Genomic DNA, 15,615 nt, shown 5'->3' with positions numbered 1-15,615 from the left:
TTTCTCGATTTCTTTTGCGCATTTATAGATAAATACAATGCCCCAACCCAGTCGTCGCTTATGAGAGCAAAGGAACGGCCTGTGTGGTTCTTTCTGGCTCGCGGTTTGAAAGTTTTTTTTGGGGGGGGGGTTGCACGTAAGGGCACGCGAGAGCGAAGGAACGGCCTGTGTGGTTGATTCTGGCTCGCGGTGTGAAAGTTATCTTGCCAAAACGAAGTTTTTGCAAGATATGTTAGTCAGCTTGTATGTTTTTGTTTTTTTTTGTTTGTCTGTAATCACGTATAAAAAATTCTGCAGAGCACAGTTATCATTGGAAATTTTTGTAACCTCGCATATCAGAGGCCTATAGAGGTTCCTTTCAGCGCACAAAATTTTGAAGGTCAAGGTCAAAGGTCAAGGTCACTTTGGCGCAAATCAGGGGAGTCGACGAAACCCTTATTTTTTGAGTAATTTTGATCGGATCGTATTCAAACTTCATGGGAATATAGTTCATGGTCTGGCGCTCAGCTGATTAATTTTTGGTGGCGATTGGCCTTGACCTTCATGGTTAGCATCTGAAGTCAAACATATTTGACCCCAAGGTCAAATTTTCAAGTTTTAGGAACCATATCGTGTAGTACCTCAAATTGAACACCTCGATGAGTGCTTTCTAGATATGTCAAGCTTGAGACATTATGACGTCATTTGGTGACGTTATGAGGCAAACGCATATTTTTCATGGTTACTCTGTAGAACGATTCTCATCGGAATCTCTCGTAGGCAGATATTCCTCAAGGAGTCGCTCCTGGTGGATAGCAGCTCTGTTCACCTCAGTGTGACCTTAAAGAAGTCACACATGCTCACCTTTTGGCAAGATACGGGTCACCCTGCGGGTGACATTGGTTTATTTTTTTTTTTTGGTTTGCACGTACGGCCACGCACGTGCGGGCACACACGTACGGGCACACACATACGACCACACACGTAAGGGCATGCGAGAGCGAAGGAACGGCCTGTGTGGTTGTTATTTCTGGCTCGCGGTTTGAAAGTTTTTTTATTATCTATTGTTATTTTTTTTTTGCACGTACGGGCACGCACTAGTTATTACCAATGGGCAACATGTGGTTATTTGTCCATGCTCTATCCCTTTTTAAATGCTGAGCATCAAGCAAGGAAGCAGCACAAGCCATTTTTTCAAGTCTTTGGCATGACGCAATCGGCATTTGAACCACCAACCTACCAGACAGAGTGGACACTCTCACCATTACACCAATATAAAGAAAACTTTTTTAAAGAGAAGACAAAGTGAGTGATTAAAAAAAAAAATTTTTTTTTTAAACAATATCTCCTGATGATATAATTATAGCAATGCTTCCACATCTGAGCAACTACTGTAGATAAATCTTCTGTGTAGTGGTCTACGAACAGGTGCAGCATCAGATGGTGTTAGAATGTACAGTAATAAAGCGCAGAATGAGTGTGTGTATTATCTGTTCCAAACCATACAATTGGTTTTTCCTTTTCCCCCTTTCAAACAATTCCAGTTACGAGAGGAACATTGTGTACTTACAGGTACAAACTGATTGTTCTTCATCTTGATGATGTCTCCCACTTGGACATTCATCCATTTGTCTTCCATGAATCTTAGGCAAGGAGAACAAAATTGGTCCGCATAAAAAGTGAACATAGCTTAACGTATAATGGCTCTCATGCAACATCAGATGGAAAAGATACAAGAAGGAACAGAATGCAAGGTTGTAAGGCGAGTTGCAGATTGCAAGGATACATGTGCTCGAATAAGGTGGGGACTGTCAGGATGGAGACAATATAGTAATTAAGGTGCAAACTGTAAGGGTGAAGAGGACACTGTGAGGTGCAATAACATCGATGAAGGTACGATATACAGCCTTACTTACTGTCCATCATGCAAGATCTCGGCCCGTCGGTTGTTCACCTGATTGTCACTTCGATACCGAAACTGAGAAGACGTGAGAGATAAATTATTGTAATAACCAGATATGGAAAAGGTATCAGAATTAGTCATCGGTATCACCACAGAACATTCATGGCATCAAGGTGCTGAAGGCAAGTAATTAGCATTTCAGAGTTGAAAACTTACGAAACAATGGAAGCAAAAAAACCCCCTGACATTCAAATCCAAACTAGGCAGCTAACAGGGAAGTACAGTACCTATGATCTATCCTGTCAGTGCCCCCAAGGATTTTCATATTTCAATATCACCAATCTATTGCCAGATTATTATTTGTCATATATAAAGCTATAACAACAAGAGTAATCATCTATATAATAATAATAATAATAATAATAATAATAATCTTCTTCTTCTCATCCTCTTCTTACCTTTTTAAGGGGTGAGGTCAGATGGCACCACACTTCTGCCCTGCCTTGACCATGATACTCCTCCACCCACTCTGTCCTCAGCCAACTCTCTCCATTCTCCAACCACCCCTACCTTATGGAGATCCCTCCTCACACAATCCTCTCATCTTAACCACAGTCAACCTCTTTTCCTCCCACCTTGCTCCCTCAATCGATCCGCTCTCTTCCCCCATCCGCACTAAGTGTCTAGCCCATCTCAGCCGGCATTTCACCAATCTCCCTGTCAAGCTCATCTGCAACACCAACCTCTTCCCTCAGTTCATCCATCCTCCTCCTATCCACCCTCTTCACTCCCACAATCCTCCTGACCCAGTTGTTCTAGCAAACCTGCAGCCTTTGTTGTTTTTTTTTTCTCTCCATCAGTGCCACCGTCTCCAGGCCGTAAAGGTAGGTCGGTGGTACACACATCAGAATCTTCCCTTTCAATTTTCTTGATATATTTGTTTGCCATTTACTCCCTTCAACCGCCTCCACACATTCACACCCACCTCAATCCTCCTTTGTACTTTTGCCTTGGACTTACCATCCATGGTCACTGTTTCTCACATATATTCAAACATATTTCCCTGACTGATGTCCTTCCCCTCTAACCCGATACTCATTTCTTTTCTCTACTGCCTGACCCACATCACCTCAGTTTTCTCCACACTCATCTTCAGCCCATGCTTCCCAAATGCTTCCTTCCACTCCCCCAGTAATTCCTGCATCTCCCACCCACTCTCCACCACAACAGCCAGATCATCTGCAGACAACATCCTCCCCAGAATACCTTTCATATTTACCCTCCTGCTTACTAGCTCCATTACAATGATAAACCTGAATGGGCTGAGAGAGCTTCCCTGCCTAAAACCGATGTTCATGCTGAACTCCGCAGAAATCCCAGGACCAACCAAAACTCTTCCCTTCATTCCCGTGTACATTCCTTCCACCAACCTGACTTCTGATTCCGGCACTCTCATCCATCTCAGTGTTGCCATCACCATCTCTCTCGGGACAGTGCCGTAGGCCTTCTCCAGGTCCACAAATCCCAATGCCATCTCACCTTGCACCTCCAACCTCTTCTCCACCAGTTTTCTCAGCGTGAATAATAATGATAATAATAATAATAATAATATAATAAGGAACATGGATAATTTAAGTCCTGACAAGATGATGCAGAGAAAGCCAAATGGCAACTTCGCCGTTTTGTGCGGGTTAGATTCCCGCCTGATTATCATGGAGTACGACAGTACTCCCTCCATACGTGGGGATGGCGGGGAAAAATGGCCACCCATTCAAATTTGTACAAAATGATAGTCATAAAACTACCATTGAGTGAATTCAAAGCATTAAAAAAGGCATAACTTTCATTTTTCTCAAACGTTTTCATAAATAACAAGAATGAAGACTACACCAAAATACATCGCTAAAGTACCAGATCTAGAGATTGCAAAATCACCAATTTGTTCATCCTCAAATGTTGATAAATGTCATCCTGCCGAGCACATAAACTGTTGGATTGGTGCCTCGCAGCTCAGGAGTTGCATCACAAAGTGCACCGTCCCTCGGACGGACGTTAAGATGGGTATGGCATCTGCTTACATAAGTAGGAGTAGAGTATTAGTCGCATGACGTCAATAATTACCCTCACCGAAGGATAGGGTATTGATTTTGGGTCCGTTTGTTTGTTTGTTTGTCTGCACAGAACTTTTGTGTTTTTCTCCGCAACCCCTTATTGGATTGAGACAACATTTTCCCCATAGGGGCAACTACTCATGCAGAATGTTTGAATGATAATTATGAGGTCATAGGTGACGTGGTGTGGCAGACATGTTGGAAAAATGCAAAAACTTTGGACCTCTATAGCCGCACCAAGGAAATAAATTGTAATTTGGCACATGGAAAGTCCTCCTCATGGGGAATAAGAGATTTTTTTTTTCATGATGTCATAGGTGCCTTCGTTATGACGTCATAATTGCATATGTAGAACGCTACATCTGATCAGTATGAAAAATTTTGACAGTCATCTCGGGATAAAATGCTCCACAAAAAAAAAAAATGATGATATCATCATATCAGTTATGTGATTCGGAAGCCATATTGTTTAAAAAATAATAAATAATAATAAAAAAAAAACATCAAAAATCTTCTTTGAAGTGGCTGAACACATTGAGGTGAAACTTTACATGTATGACCACCTATCCATGAGAAACAAAAGGTTCACACATATGACGTCATAGGTCACACGGTTTGGCAGCCATGTTGGATTTACCCAAAAACCTATAAAAATCTTCTCCAGAACGGCTGGACAGATCGAGGGGAAACTTCACACAAATGTTCCCCAAGCCATGTGTGTACAAGTTTGTTGAGGAATCATTGATTGGACACATGGTTTGGCAGCCATATTGGTTTGAAGAAAAATATTAAATGTTTTCTCTGGAACCGCTTAATTAAATGATGTGAAACTTCACAATTATAATCTAGATTCAATGGGGAAAACGATTTAAACTTCAACTTGATTGGACGCATGGTCTGGCAGCCAGAATCATTAAATTTCTTGATCTGGGTTTTTTGTTATTTTGAATTAGGTTTGAGGGTGGAGGAGTAGCAGCTGAAATGTGAAACCTATCCAGGTTCCTCGTGATGACTTCATCTTTGCTTTTTGCTTGTTCGGGTTCCTTCTGATTACTCCAATGCAGGACTGTACCTGTTTGGTCTTCCATTCGATTTGAATTGAATTTATTTTAATCCCGTTCTGAATTCAACTGATAAAAAGAATAATGATTAAAAAAAAAAAAACCAACAAACATCATGGGTCAGAGTCAGGTGTCCGATCAAAGCAGGGGTTGCATCAAAGTGGGACGTCTTGGTACCCGGTCATCACTGCCAGCAGTTATAAAGTGGCAGTTCTAATTATGTCTCCTTAATTACGTAACACACCAGTGCACAAACGCCACACAAAAGAAGTCGTGGCGAGGGTCTGCAATCTCCGATTGCTCTTTTTCTTGTTTATATTGTCGAAAAAAACATGGCCAAATTGTAGGGCAAGATGTACACAATACATTGCAAAACAAAACAACAATCAGGAAATGCAAACAATGAGGACATGGAACATAGTCGCAAAAAGTGTTTAAAACATGGGGAGAGGTGAACACACAGCAGAAATTGACGAGGGTAATGTAAGACAGAAAAAGAGCTGATGCATTGCCATCTGCACAAATGCCTGGGGCTGCTTTGTAAGGCAATTCCTGCACAATCAAGAGAGGGATCCTGAGTAAAGACTTGCTCGTTACTAAATACACAATGACAGAACAAACAAGTAGCATATCAGTGGATGGCGTGTTATGTGCGATATGCACCTCGGCGAGCAAGGCGAATGCGATAACTAATGCAGTTTTCAAGGTGCTCATTTCATTCAAAGACAATTTTACTTCCGAATAACGACGTTGACGATTGCCTTCCACGGGAACACTTTCAATTTCTTCCAACAGCTATCATTATTAACAATGAAAAAAAAAAAAAAAGAAGATTGCAATTTGCAATGTTCACAAGTAGACCTTATGTGCCACTATGGGGTTTGAAAGAAGCATCAACAATGGATCACAAAACCCCTAAAAAGACTCACATAATCATCAGAGGCATCTTTCACTGCCGTAACGATGAGCACGAAGACAAGAGGCACGACCGTGGTGAACCATGAGAGGGAGGAAATTTCCGGGATGAGCTGCATGGGAGATGAGGGATGAAGAGGTTTGACTGTGATGTTAATGATGGAACACAATGCACATATGAATCATAATGGGCCATCTACTGATTACCTACACAAATATAGTGGAATTTGCGACATCCCGACACCCCACCCCATATGTCCCACCCATGCTCGTTTCCCTACTCTCACACAATTGTTCTCGCTAACCATTTTCCCTTCCCTCGACACTCCTCTTGCAAACCCATACATTCTATTCAACCATACTCATCCTCCTTTTCTCAAATTAACCACCACCCACCAATGTCACTGTGCATATGTAATAAATAAATGGCCCCTTATGAAGAAGCTCAAAGCACAGTTGAAGCTGCACAACAGGTCTACACGTAATTGTAACAATGGGTATGCATCACAATGGATAGCAATGCCTGACAGATAAATGAGATTAGGGTTTCTAAGAGATGGAAGAAAAAAAAAAGGAAATTGAAACTGCCTGGAAAGTTGTGTCACATCGGTTCCGCAGAAGAAAAGAAGGATGGTTAATTAAACGAGGGGCACAGTGACTGCCAATAATAATTGGGAAGGTTGGTCAGATGATTGCGGAGGAACCAAACAGATGTGTGTGATTTCCAGTGTGCCAAACTGTGTCTGACAAAACCACTCACCTGCAGGATAAGGAGGAAGAGGAAATAAGCATTGGCTACTCGTTGGAACTGTTCAAACAGGTTTATGGGCAGGAAAGTGATGACATTGTACTTGGACGTCTTAATACTGTTGTTCTGAAGCAAATATGAAAAACATGGTATTATAACCTGCATGCATCAAATGAATATATTGCAACAGATGTCTTGAATGGAACTTGTTATTGAGGATGGAAGGAGACGGCTTCATTGCCACGGCCAATTTTGGTTAGCTCACAAAGCATTCAAATAAATCAATTTTTTGGACAAAAAGACAACATTTCCTACCAGATGCACAAAAAGAAGGCTCAAGTAAGAGGAGGTACAAATAAAGAAAACCTCAAAAGTCATCCCAACAATCTCGATGGTATCTCCCGTGATGAGGCCGAGTCTTTGGGTCTCTCCCTCTCTCACCGCAGGCAGGTCGGTGGTCTTTCTGTCTTCTACAGTCTCCTCTCTGGCCTGCTCCCTGCTCTGTCTGAGATATGCCCCCCCCATATTTCTGCAGGGTGCTCAAGGTCCGCCAGCAATCCCCTTCTGGGAAAACTACCAAAATCATGAATCACTGCTCTCCTTCACTCTTTCAGTCCTATTTTTTTCCCCACCTTTGGAATAATCTCCCGCACTCTTCAATCCCACTCTTCCCTCCAGGTCTTCAAAACAGCTGTTCACCACCATCTTTTATCTTCCCCCCTTTCCAAAACCACAATCTTTTCTATCCCTGTTAATCCACCCCAAACCCACCTCCTTCAAATTCCCTGCTTTCCTTCCTGAAAGTCCTTGTAGTGTCCATCTTGTTTACCCCGTGTACCCTGCCTCGTCCCTCTCCCTTCCACAGATCTCCTCGTGTCTCTGTTACTGCTGTGTCGTAAAATACTCCACGAATGAGGAATTCAATGTTCTCCGACGGTTTTATTCAACCAAACATGGGAACGTAACAAGCTTTGCAGTACACACCTCCTGACCTCTCACCCCGAACCTTCTTCTTTCTCATCGCACCCTCTAGCGTCCAGTCGATGCACAACACCACAGTCCCCCACTGTTTTTTCCTTCCCTCTCCCGCCCCTCTTGTCTCCTGCTCCCCTTGTTGTACGTTCTGTGTGTTAGCTCTCATACGAGCCTCGATGGTGTACACAAAAAAAAAAAAAACTGGTTCAACAAAAACAATTAATGCTCGAAAAGTGTTATTGATGCAATCATCAAGTTTACACCAGGGATGACATATCAACACTCAGAATGATTAGTACCAAGGTTATCGATTTGTGAACACTTACCTAATCATATCAAGAGACAGTTCCATCTGGCTCAACAAATCACTCGGGGGGGGGGGGGGGGGAGGGGAAAGTATTGTCTACAAGGAGGAGCAGTATTCTAAAATGCAATCAGCTGGTCAGTGCGAAGGAGCTTTTTTTGGGGATATTTATTGAGAAAACTCACAGCGTACTCAAATTGTTCATTGAATTCTTGGTTGTTGGTCTTTATCGTCCGCTGCTCTTCTGTGGGAAGCAAAAGGAATAATTTCTGGTTGGGCTCTCCACTCCTCCAGCCTTTGAGAAAGTCAATTTTTGCATTGCTCAAGAGAACACACCAAAATATGTTTCATAGTCTGAGATCAAGACTCATGAAAGGATGGCACAATAAATGAGTTTATGCTTTAATTTATGACAGTATTATGATGTCAGATAGATGATCAAACATATATATATATATATATATATATATATATATATATATATATATATATATATATATATATATAAAATATTAATATGCTTGTTCGTCTGTCTGTAACACTCCTTTCCACTTATTGGTTGGACAGCCGGCATGACTACACCCACAAATGTAACCTGAAAAAAAATAATCATGATCATACGATCAAAAAATAATCATGATAAAATAATCAATATAAATAATAATCATACGGCCACGACGTTGGTGCGATGTGAAGCCAAATACATCTTCGGCGCTGTCATATTCACAATCGCCATGCCCTCCCTACACGTTTTCCCTTCAGTGATCATGAAATATTGAAAGGTTGGAGCTGAGAGGCGTCGTGGGGCTTGTGAAGACCACAGCAAGTCTAAGCCTCAAGCTTCAGTCCTTAGGCGTCAGGTCTGTGATGTAAGCCTATGGGCCAGTGCAATTGGACTATATCCGAGGTATATTATCACGATGTACTGTATATGCATATCGACAGAGGGCATTTTTTTGCTTCAAACCCGGTTAAAAACAAAAAAAAAACAAATAAAACTTCGGGAATGATAGTCAGCAGTTTGTTGCCTCCACACCGCCCAAATAATGATGTGGCATTCTCTCGAGCAAGGGCTGTTCACCACGGAGGTTCCACGGGTCCTTGCAATTATTTCCGACTATTGTCTCTTAAATGACTTGACCAGAGACCATAAAAACCCATGTCTTCATGAAGGTGTTTGTCCAATGAGTTCTGGGAATTTCCTGACATTGCAAAAAGAAAACATCCTTCATTATTTACTTTTAATGTGTGTATATATGCATCAGGAAGAACATAAATGGTTTAGGGTAATTTATGAGCACAATTAGGCTGTTCATGGTCACTTGAGAGTTGCAATTCCACGGGTTATCCGTCTATCTCTCTGGATTGTGAGTTAGACAGGCGACTGTGATGAGCCACGACATGAAGAAGCCATGCTGTTGCTGTTTCAATTGCAGTTTCTGTGAAGTTGGTGATGCATTATATGAGAGGGGAGAGAGTTAAATATTGTGCTGTTTCGATGTGGGAATGAAGAAAACATGTAATGATCGATGCAGGAATGCCCTTTTGCTTTTATGAGTGGGAGGAGGGGAGGACAGAGAGTGATTTTGGAGGAGGGTTGGGGAGGTAAGACCAAAGATGGGACAGAGTTGGATGGGGTGGAGGGGGAGGTTAAGGCTTGGAGGAGGGGTTGGGGAGGTAAGACTAAAGATGGGACAGAGTTGGATGGGGGGGGGGTTAAGGCTTTGGGGTGGGGGGGGGTTGGGAGGGGGTTTGAAGGCTTGGAATCCTTCAGGGTGGGAGGCAGAAGGCAGGGGAGTTGAGGATTCGGAGTCACATCCTACATTGCGTGGATGTTCCGCAGATCCCTGAAAAAAAAAAAAAATATATATATATATATATATATATATATATATATATATATATATATATATATATATATATATATATATATATATATATATATCTTCTTCTTCTTTTGGCTGCCCCCGTTAGGGGTCGCCACAGCGGATCATCCGTATGATCCGCATAGTGATTTGGCACATGTTTTACGCCGGATGCCCTTCCTGACACAACCCTGGTCACCTCTTATGACACAGGGATATGGTACACCTATTTTAACCGGGGTATACACCGGCCCAGTATACTGGTACTCATTTTGCCGACCTCGGAAGGATGACAGGCTGAGTCAACACCCTGGTGTATTAATTCAGTGGCCCAACGGGGCTTGAACTCAGGACCTTTTGGATCCCAAGCCGCTGCCGTAACCACTGTGCCAACACCAGGCTATATATATATATATATATATATATATATATATATATATATATATATATATATATATATATATATATATATATATATATACAGTATATACATAGACACATTTTGTGTATGATTGGGGGTGGCTGGGATTACACATTTTCAAGAATAATAAGGTACTTTCAACCAAAAGTAAAAAACGAGACAGACTCCACTAATTTGAGCAAAAACGTGACAGCAGACCCGGTCTCAGGTAACGTTTCGCCGGCTTCATCAAGCACAATCGGCACAATAAGCTGGAGCAAGTTTCCCCCTTTCATCCCTGCTTCCCCCCCAACCCCAACCCTACCAACAATAACCTCCTCGGTCCTGGTTATATATTGTATCCTGAACAGCCTCTCTGGCTGACATTTCCAAATGAAAAATGTTTCAAATGAACAGGATGGAAGTGTTTGTATTACAGAGAGGGTATCTTGCAGCACCTTACTCTACATAGTATCAAGTGACAAATAATTATCGGTTCCCATTTAAAGACTTTCATTTCAAGAAGTTGCTCAGAACATAATATTAACTTAACCCATTGCATGCCAGGTGCTCAGTATGCAGAGCACAGTACTCAAAACCACACAGCAAACTTCATCACACATTCACACTTAGGCCTTAGTTATTTTATAACTTGGTTTACGCAGTTCTTCAGCTAAAATGTAGGGTCGGTAGGTCGAAATATAAATATAATTTCAATTTTTAGAAATTATATATTTTTATGATTTGTTTTCGGATGTTCCATAGAAAAGACAAGGGTAGTTGGGGAGGAAACAAATATAAATCCCAGACCTTGAGGATCTAAGAAAACAATGAAGATGGAAGACCATTCAAATGCAGGATGCCCATGTTCACTGTATCGTCTGATGTGAAAAACAATAAAGAAAGATTAAAACTTGTTTTTACAATATAGTCTGGCATGTTTTTCTTATCGAAACCTGTTGGATCGTGAAGCAAATGGAAACAATGCTGAGAAAATTAATGTCCAAGTCGTAGATGTGTGCGTGCACACCAGTGCATAGTGCTGGATATGATTAAAAAAAGGTGTCTACTAGGAGTCAACATGCTCAAAACGGTCAATCAGAGCCATAACCAGCTCTTACTTTTCAGTGGGCATCTGATCATCCCGTCTCCCCATCCCCATGAGCACATCAAAGGCTGGTTTCTGGTCCGTTGAAGGCTGAATATCAGAATCTCGCAGGGAAACTTTGACGTACTTGGCACCGAAATCTTTCAATATGAACAGCGGTGTACAACTTTCGACGGAAACAAAATCGGCACGATCGAGAGTTGCCTGCGAATCATCCCTGCTGCTGCACTGAATTTATGCAATAGTTCGGCCAGAATATTCGTCGTCAAGATGTTGCGTGATTAAATCACCAATACAGTCTCTCAAATTTATACCACTGACATACTTCTTAACAATCACTTTCGCCCCAGAAACCACAGTCAATCTGAACCACGCTGGCCACTGCTCAGATGCCATGACCGAAAACTACTGCACAGCTCTACTGCGCAGTTTGGTTGAAGGGGACTCGGCATTTTTGTGCACGCGCATGAAATTATATTTTGAAAATAAATGCCGACGTTTACATTTCGGGTTTTGAAACTTTTGCACCTTCGGCGGAACATGTATAAATATAAAAGGCTAAAAATGTGTTTTATATTTATATTTCATTTCGGCAAATATACCGTCGGCGGATCTGTAAACCAAGTTATAAAATAACGAAGGCCTTACTTTTAAAATAAATGCATGCTTTTATTCCTGCAAAACTAGTTTTGATTTGACATTACAACAAAAGTTGATCAGTGGAAGCACAAACGTCAGTTTCATCGTCTCAGTTGTGTCTTTTCATTGACATTCTCTTCAAAAATGGTTTGTTAATCTGGCTGTTTGGAAAAGCATTCATAAGACATTAGAATGAAATTAATGCACATGCTGAAATGTTTGGGCAGAAGGTAGAGTATTACAAACAATGCTTTTATATCCCAGGTATCTATGTGTATAAGCATTGCTGACAGCTCAATTAATAACCCCTTGTAAATAAGAATTATTGGAATTGTGTGTGCCTCTTCATGGACCCCCGGGAACAGGGGGCATCCCTTAAAGTGCCAGCCCGAGGCTCCTGGACCTTGTCGTGGACCCCGGGAACAAATGGGATCCTGTCTACGGTGCCAGCCTCTGGCCCCATTAGATCAATTCTAATTGTGTCCAAATATATATATGTTAAAAGAAAATCCACTTTGATTTTCAGATCCAATTCTGCTTGCTGTAATCACATTGACATAAGCAAACCAGTCATTTATTCAGGTCTTCCTGAAGTGACACACTCCTAACATCAATATTTATGACAACCGAATAAAAAGTCAGCATAAAAGTGGGAAGTGCTTCAGGAACTTCCAAAGAAGCACGCATGTCTCACTAGTGTTAAAATTAGTTTCTAACATTACAAACACCAGGACAAGATCGACTGTCACGCAAGTTCACGTGGTTAATCAAAATCTGCTGAAAAGCATTTACATCCTTGAATAAGTTGGAAAGTGGGCAAAACTTTAATGCGACAATTACAAACTTTGATGTAATTTTCAGCTTTTCAAACTGCGGTGATAAATGAATGACATCATGCCCGACATGTAAAATTTGGTGATACCTCCAATGATTCGAATTTCGAACCACCCACCAATCTCAACAACCCACCACACCATTTGTGGCTTCTTCCGTGTGCCCAATGCATTCCATCAAGGGCCGAGTGGCAAACGGGTGGCAGCATACGGTGGAGTTCAGGAACTTTAGTATTTGTGTTTCTTTTAAATATTGAGCAACCTTCCGGCACGATTACACAACACAAACCAGGAAACGACACATCGCATGTACAAATACATTTTATATTAAAGAGCTGTTTATTATACAAACAACATTTTGATCAAAAGATAAGCTATTAGATTAAAATGGTTTCATATGTAGAGAAGGACGGTTCATAAATCATCGGAAACATTGGCAGTTATTTTGTAAGGTGTGCCCCAAACACGTACGAAGTTCAACTGAGTGTGTTTGTCAAGTGCCCACCTGCTGCCTTTGCTTTCCTGAACCTCATGGCGATGGCTCAAAGTCTCAAACTGACAACACATTCGCTTCTATGGAAAAAGACACAAGACAAACAACGGTGGCAATCAATAGTGGCTGGCAGACACAAAAAAGATCACTGAAATAGCATATACAATGGTAAAATACGAGCACCACTTGGTGAAAAAGGTACGGCTTTGAATTACAAACTGCATAAACTAGAACTAGCTCGGTTTTCACTTGGCATTCGTCCCTTTATAAGAGGTGAATGCAGGTAGGGATCAAAGATTTGGACAAATCCCCTTCCTCACCATGGCGAACATTTACCAAACCGGGATAATGTTTTTTACAAAACAAATAAAGATTTACCGAGCCTTAGCTTCTTGTTATTTCGTTTTATACATGATTATTTGGCGTGCCGCATTCAAATTCAAAATGTATTCTTTTAAAATCACACATATATATATATATATATATATATATATATATATATATATATATATATATATATATATATATATATATATACATATATATATATATATATATATATATATATATATATATATATATATATATATATATATATATATAGTACGTAACGTCATTATACTTTACAACAAAATTAATGATAAAAGTGTAATTGAGAGGAGGAGGTAGCAAGTTTAATTTACTCACCTGTTTCAACTCAACGTCATGAACAATATTAAGTACTGTATGAAGGTAAAATATTTAGTGGGAAAGGACATTTGAAATGCTTTAAGGGTGGGGTAAGTGAGAAGGCTTCCAAAATCCCACACCCAACAAAACTCCCTCCTTTAATCAGGAATGTACTGGGAATAAAGAAAAAGTTTAGACGCGCAACCTTTCCCAGGGAACTTTCACGACCGACAAAGTAAGAACCATGCAAACTACAAAAGGGGCTGAAGGGTAGTCGTCACAAAAAAAACACAGAAGAAAAAAAAAAGAAGTACATAGAGCCATAAAACAACATAAGATGGGCCAGTCCTCAGAGGGAAGTGAAAAACCGAAACGTGTTACCATTCAGAGAAGTGCTTCCCAGGACGTCGATTTAACCACAAGCATTCGACGATCAGACCAGACTGTGATCCCACCCTTACGCTGGGGCACGGCGGTATCTCGCACAAAGAGCAAATGCACGTACTTTACTTATTGCAATGCAATGGAAGATAAAATAGACTGTACAAGAGAATCACACAGTGCAGGGAACATGGGCCGGGCTAAGATAGCTCTTCGAGTCTCCTCCCAAATAGTACAAGCTGGGACACGACTCCATGAGCCGTGAGTATAAAATTCGGGTAAAACCTTCCCACCTATACTCACAAGCTGAACTCGTGTTAAAATATTTTTCGGTCCAACAGCATTTTCCTGATTGTTATTCCTCCTTCCAGGAATATTTTATCACTTTTCTAAAGCTGGAGTTGTTGACGTTTCTTTGAAGTTTGAAGCAGGAACTACCCCTCCACCCCCACTCCATAAACGGTTAAAGCAAAAGTACAAACAATGCGAGAACATTAATTGTTCAGTTGGGGTTTTGTTACAAAAGAACAAACACGTCCTACGCAGCATTTGTTTTTCTCTCCGACACACCGACACATTCCCCAAAAGGCAAAATACATTTTGTTTAAACATAAAAGTACAATTATTTTTTTCAAATAATTGCTTGCCTTGTTATTTTTTGACCAGAAAAGCAGAAACGACCAACAAGGAAGGTTGGGAATACAAATATTCAGGGTTGAGGAGCAGCGATCTCAGTTTAGTTGTTCAAACATGATACCATATAAGAGTTCAGTGTGTGCATGGAATGCAGGTACAGTGGAAGTTGGTGAAGGGTGTGATCAAATTCAGGGGTGATCAGACACGATAACCATGGAAAGACTTTGGATACTGAGCAACGTACTCCATGAAATGTTTCTCTATCATTATAATCATCTTCGGGAACCACATCCCGTAAGGAATGACCAAATAACTCTCATCTCAATACAACGTCCATGTATTGTGACAAACCTGATCATCGATTCAATTTACTCCGATGCTTGGAAGAATAGGTTCTTCATTATGCGATGATCACACAACATCCCACTGTGTACGTGATCACGTGCTTGTGAAAAGGGTCGCAGCGATCACCGTGTAAACGTCGATGTCGATTTATCCACGTGCACAGCTATAATGAAAATAGATATCTCCAATACTCAAAGTAAATATAATGAAGCTAAATGCTTTTGTTTTGTTTTGCTTTTGTCCCAGAAGA

At 40.9% G+C, this 15,615-nt stretch overlaps 1 protein-coding gene across 7 annotated transcripts in view; it reads right to left on the bottom strand.

Moving 5' to 3' along the window:
* The window catches only part of ATP8B2 (ATPase phospholipid transporting 8B2), a 145,893-nt gene that overhangs the window by 76,878 nt on the left and 53,400 nt on the right, over positions 1-15,615 (bottom strand). For 3 of the 7 annotated variants that reach the window (XM_085848702.1, XM_085848703.1, XM_085848701.1), the window contains 6 exons: positions 13,347-13,414; positions 8,182-8,240; positions 6,730-6,843; positions 5,984-6,082; positions 1,896-1,957; positions 1,550-1,622 (listed from right to left, as the gene is read on the bottom strand). In XM_085848702.1, the coding sequence (XP_085704828.1) occupies positions 1,550-1,622; positions 1,896-1,957; positions 5,984-6,082; positions 6,730-6,843; positions 8,182-8,240; positions 13,347-13,374 (435 nt within the window). In that variant the 5' untranslated portion in view covers positions 13,375-13,414. Of the gene's footprint in view, positions 1-1,549; positions 1,623-1,895; positions 1,958-5,983; positions 6,083-6,729; positions 6,844-7,701; positions 7,847-8,181; positions 8,241-13,346; positions 13,415-14,021; positions 14,171-14,384; positions 14,566-15,615 lie in introns of those variants that run through there. The other 4 variants (XM_085848700.1, XM_085848704.1, XM_085848705.1 and 1 more) reach the window with 4 other exon arrangements.

This window comes from Eptatretus burgeri, chromosome 12, assembly GCF_056783735.1.
Source record: "Eptatretus burgeri isolate ZD-2024b chromosome 12, Ebu_testis_v1, whole genome shotgun sequence".
NCBI classification, from domain to species: Eukaryota; Metazoa; Chordata; class Myxini; order Myxiniformes; family Myxinidae; genus Eptatretus; species Eptatretus burgeri.
The sequence above is the reverse complement of the archived record's forward strand: the minus strand, read 5'-3'. Positions and strand labels throughout refer to the sequence as shown.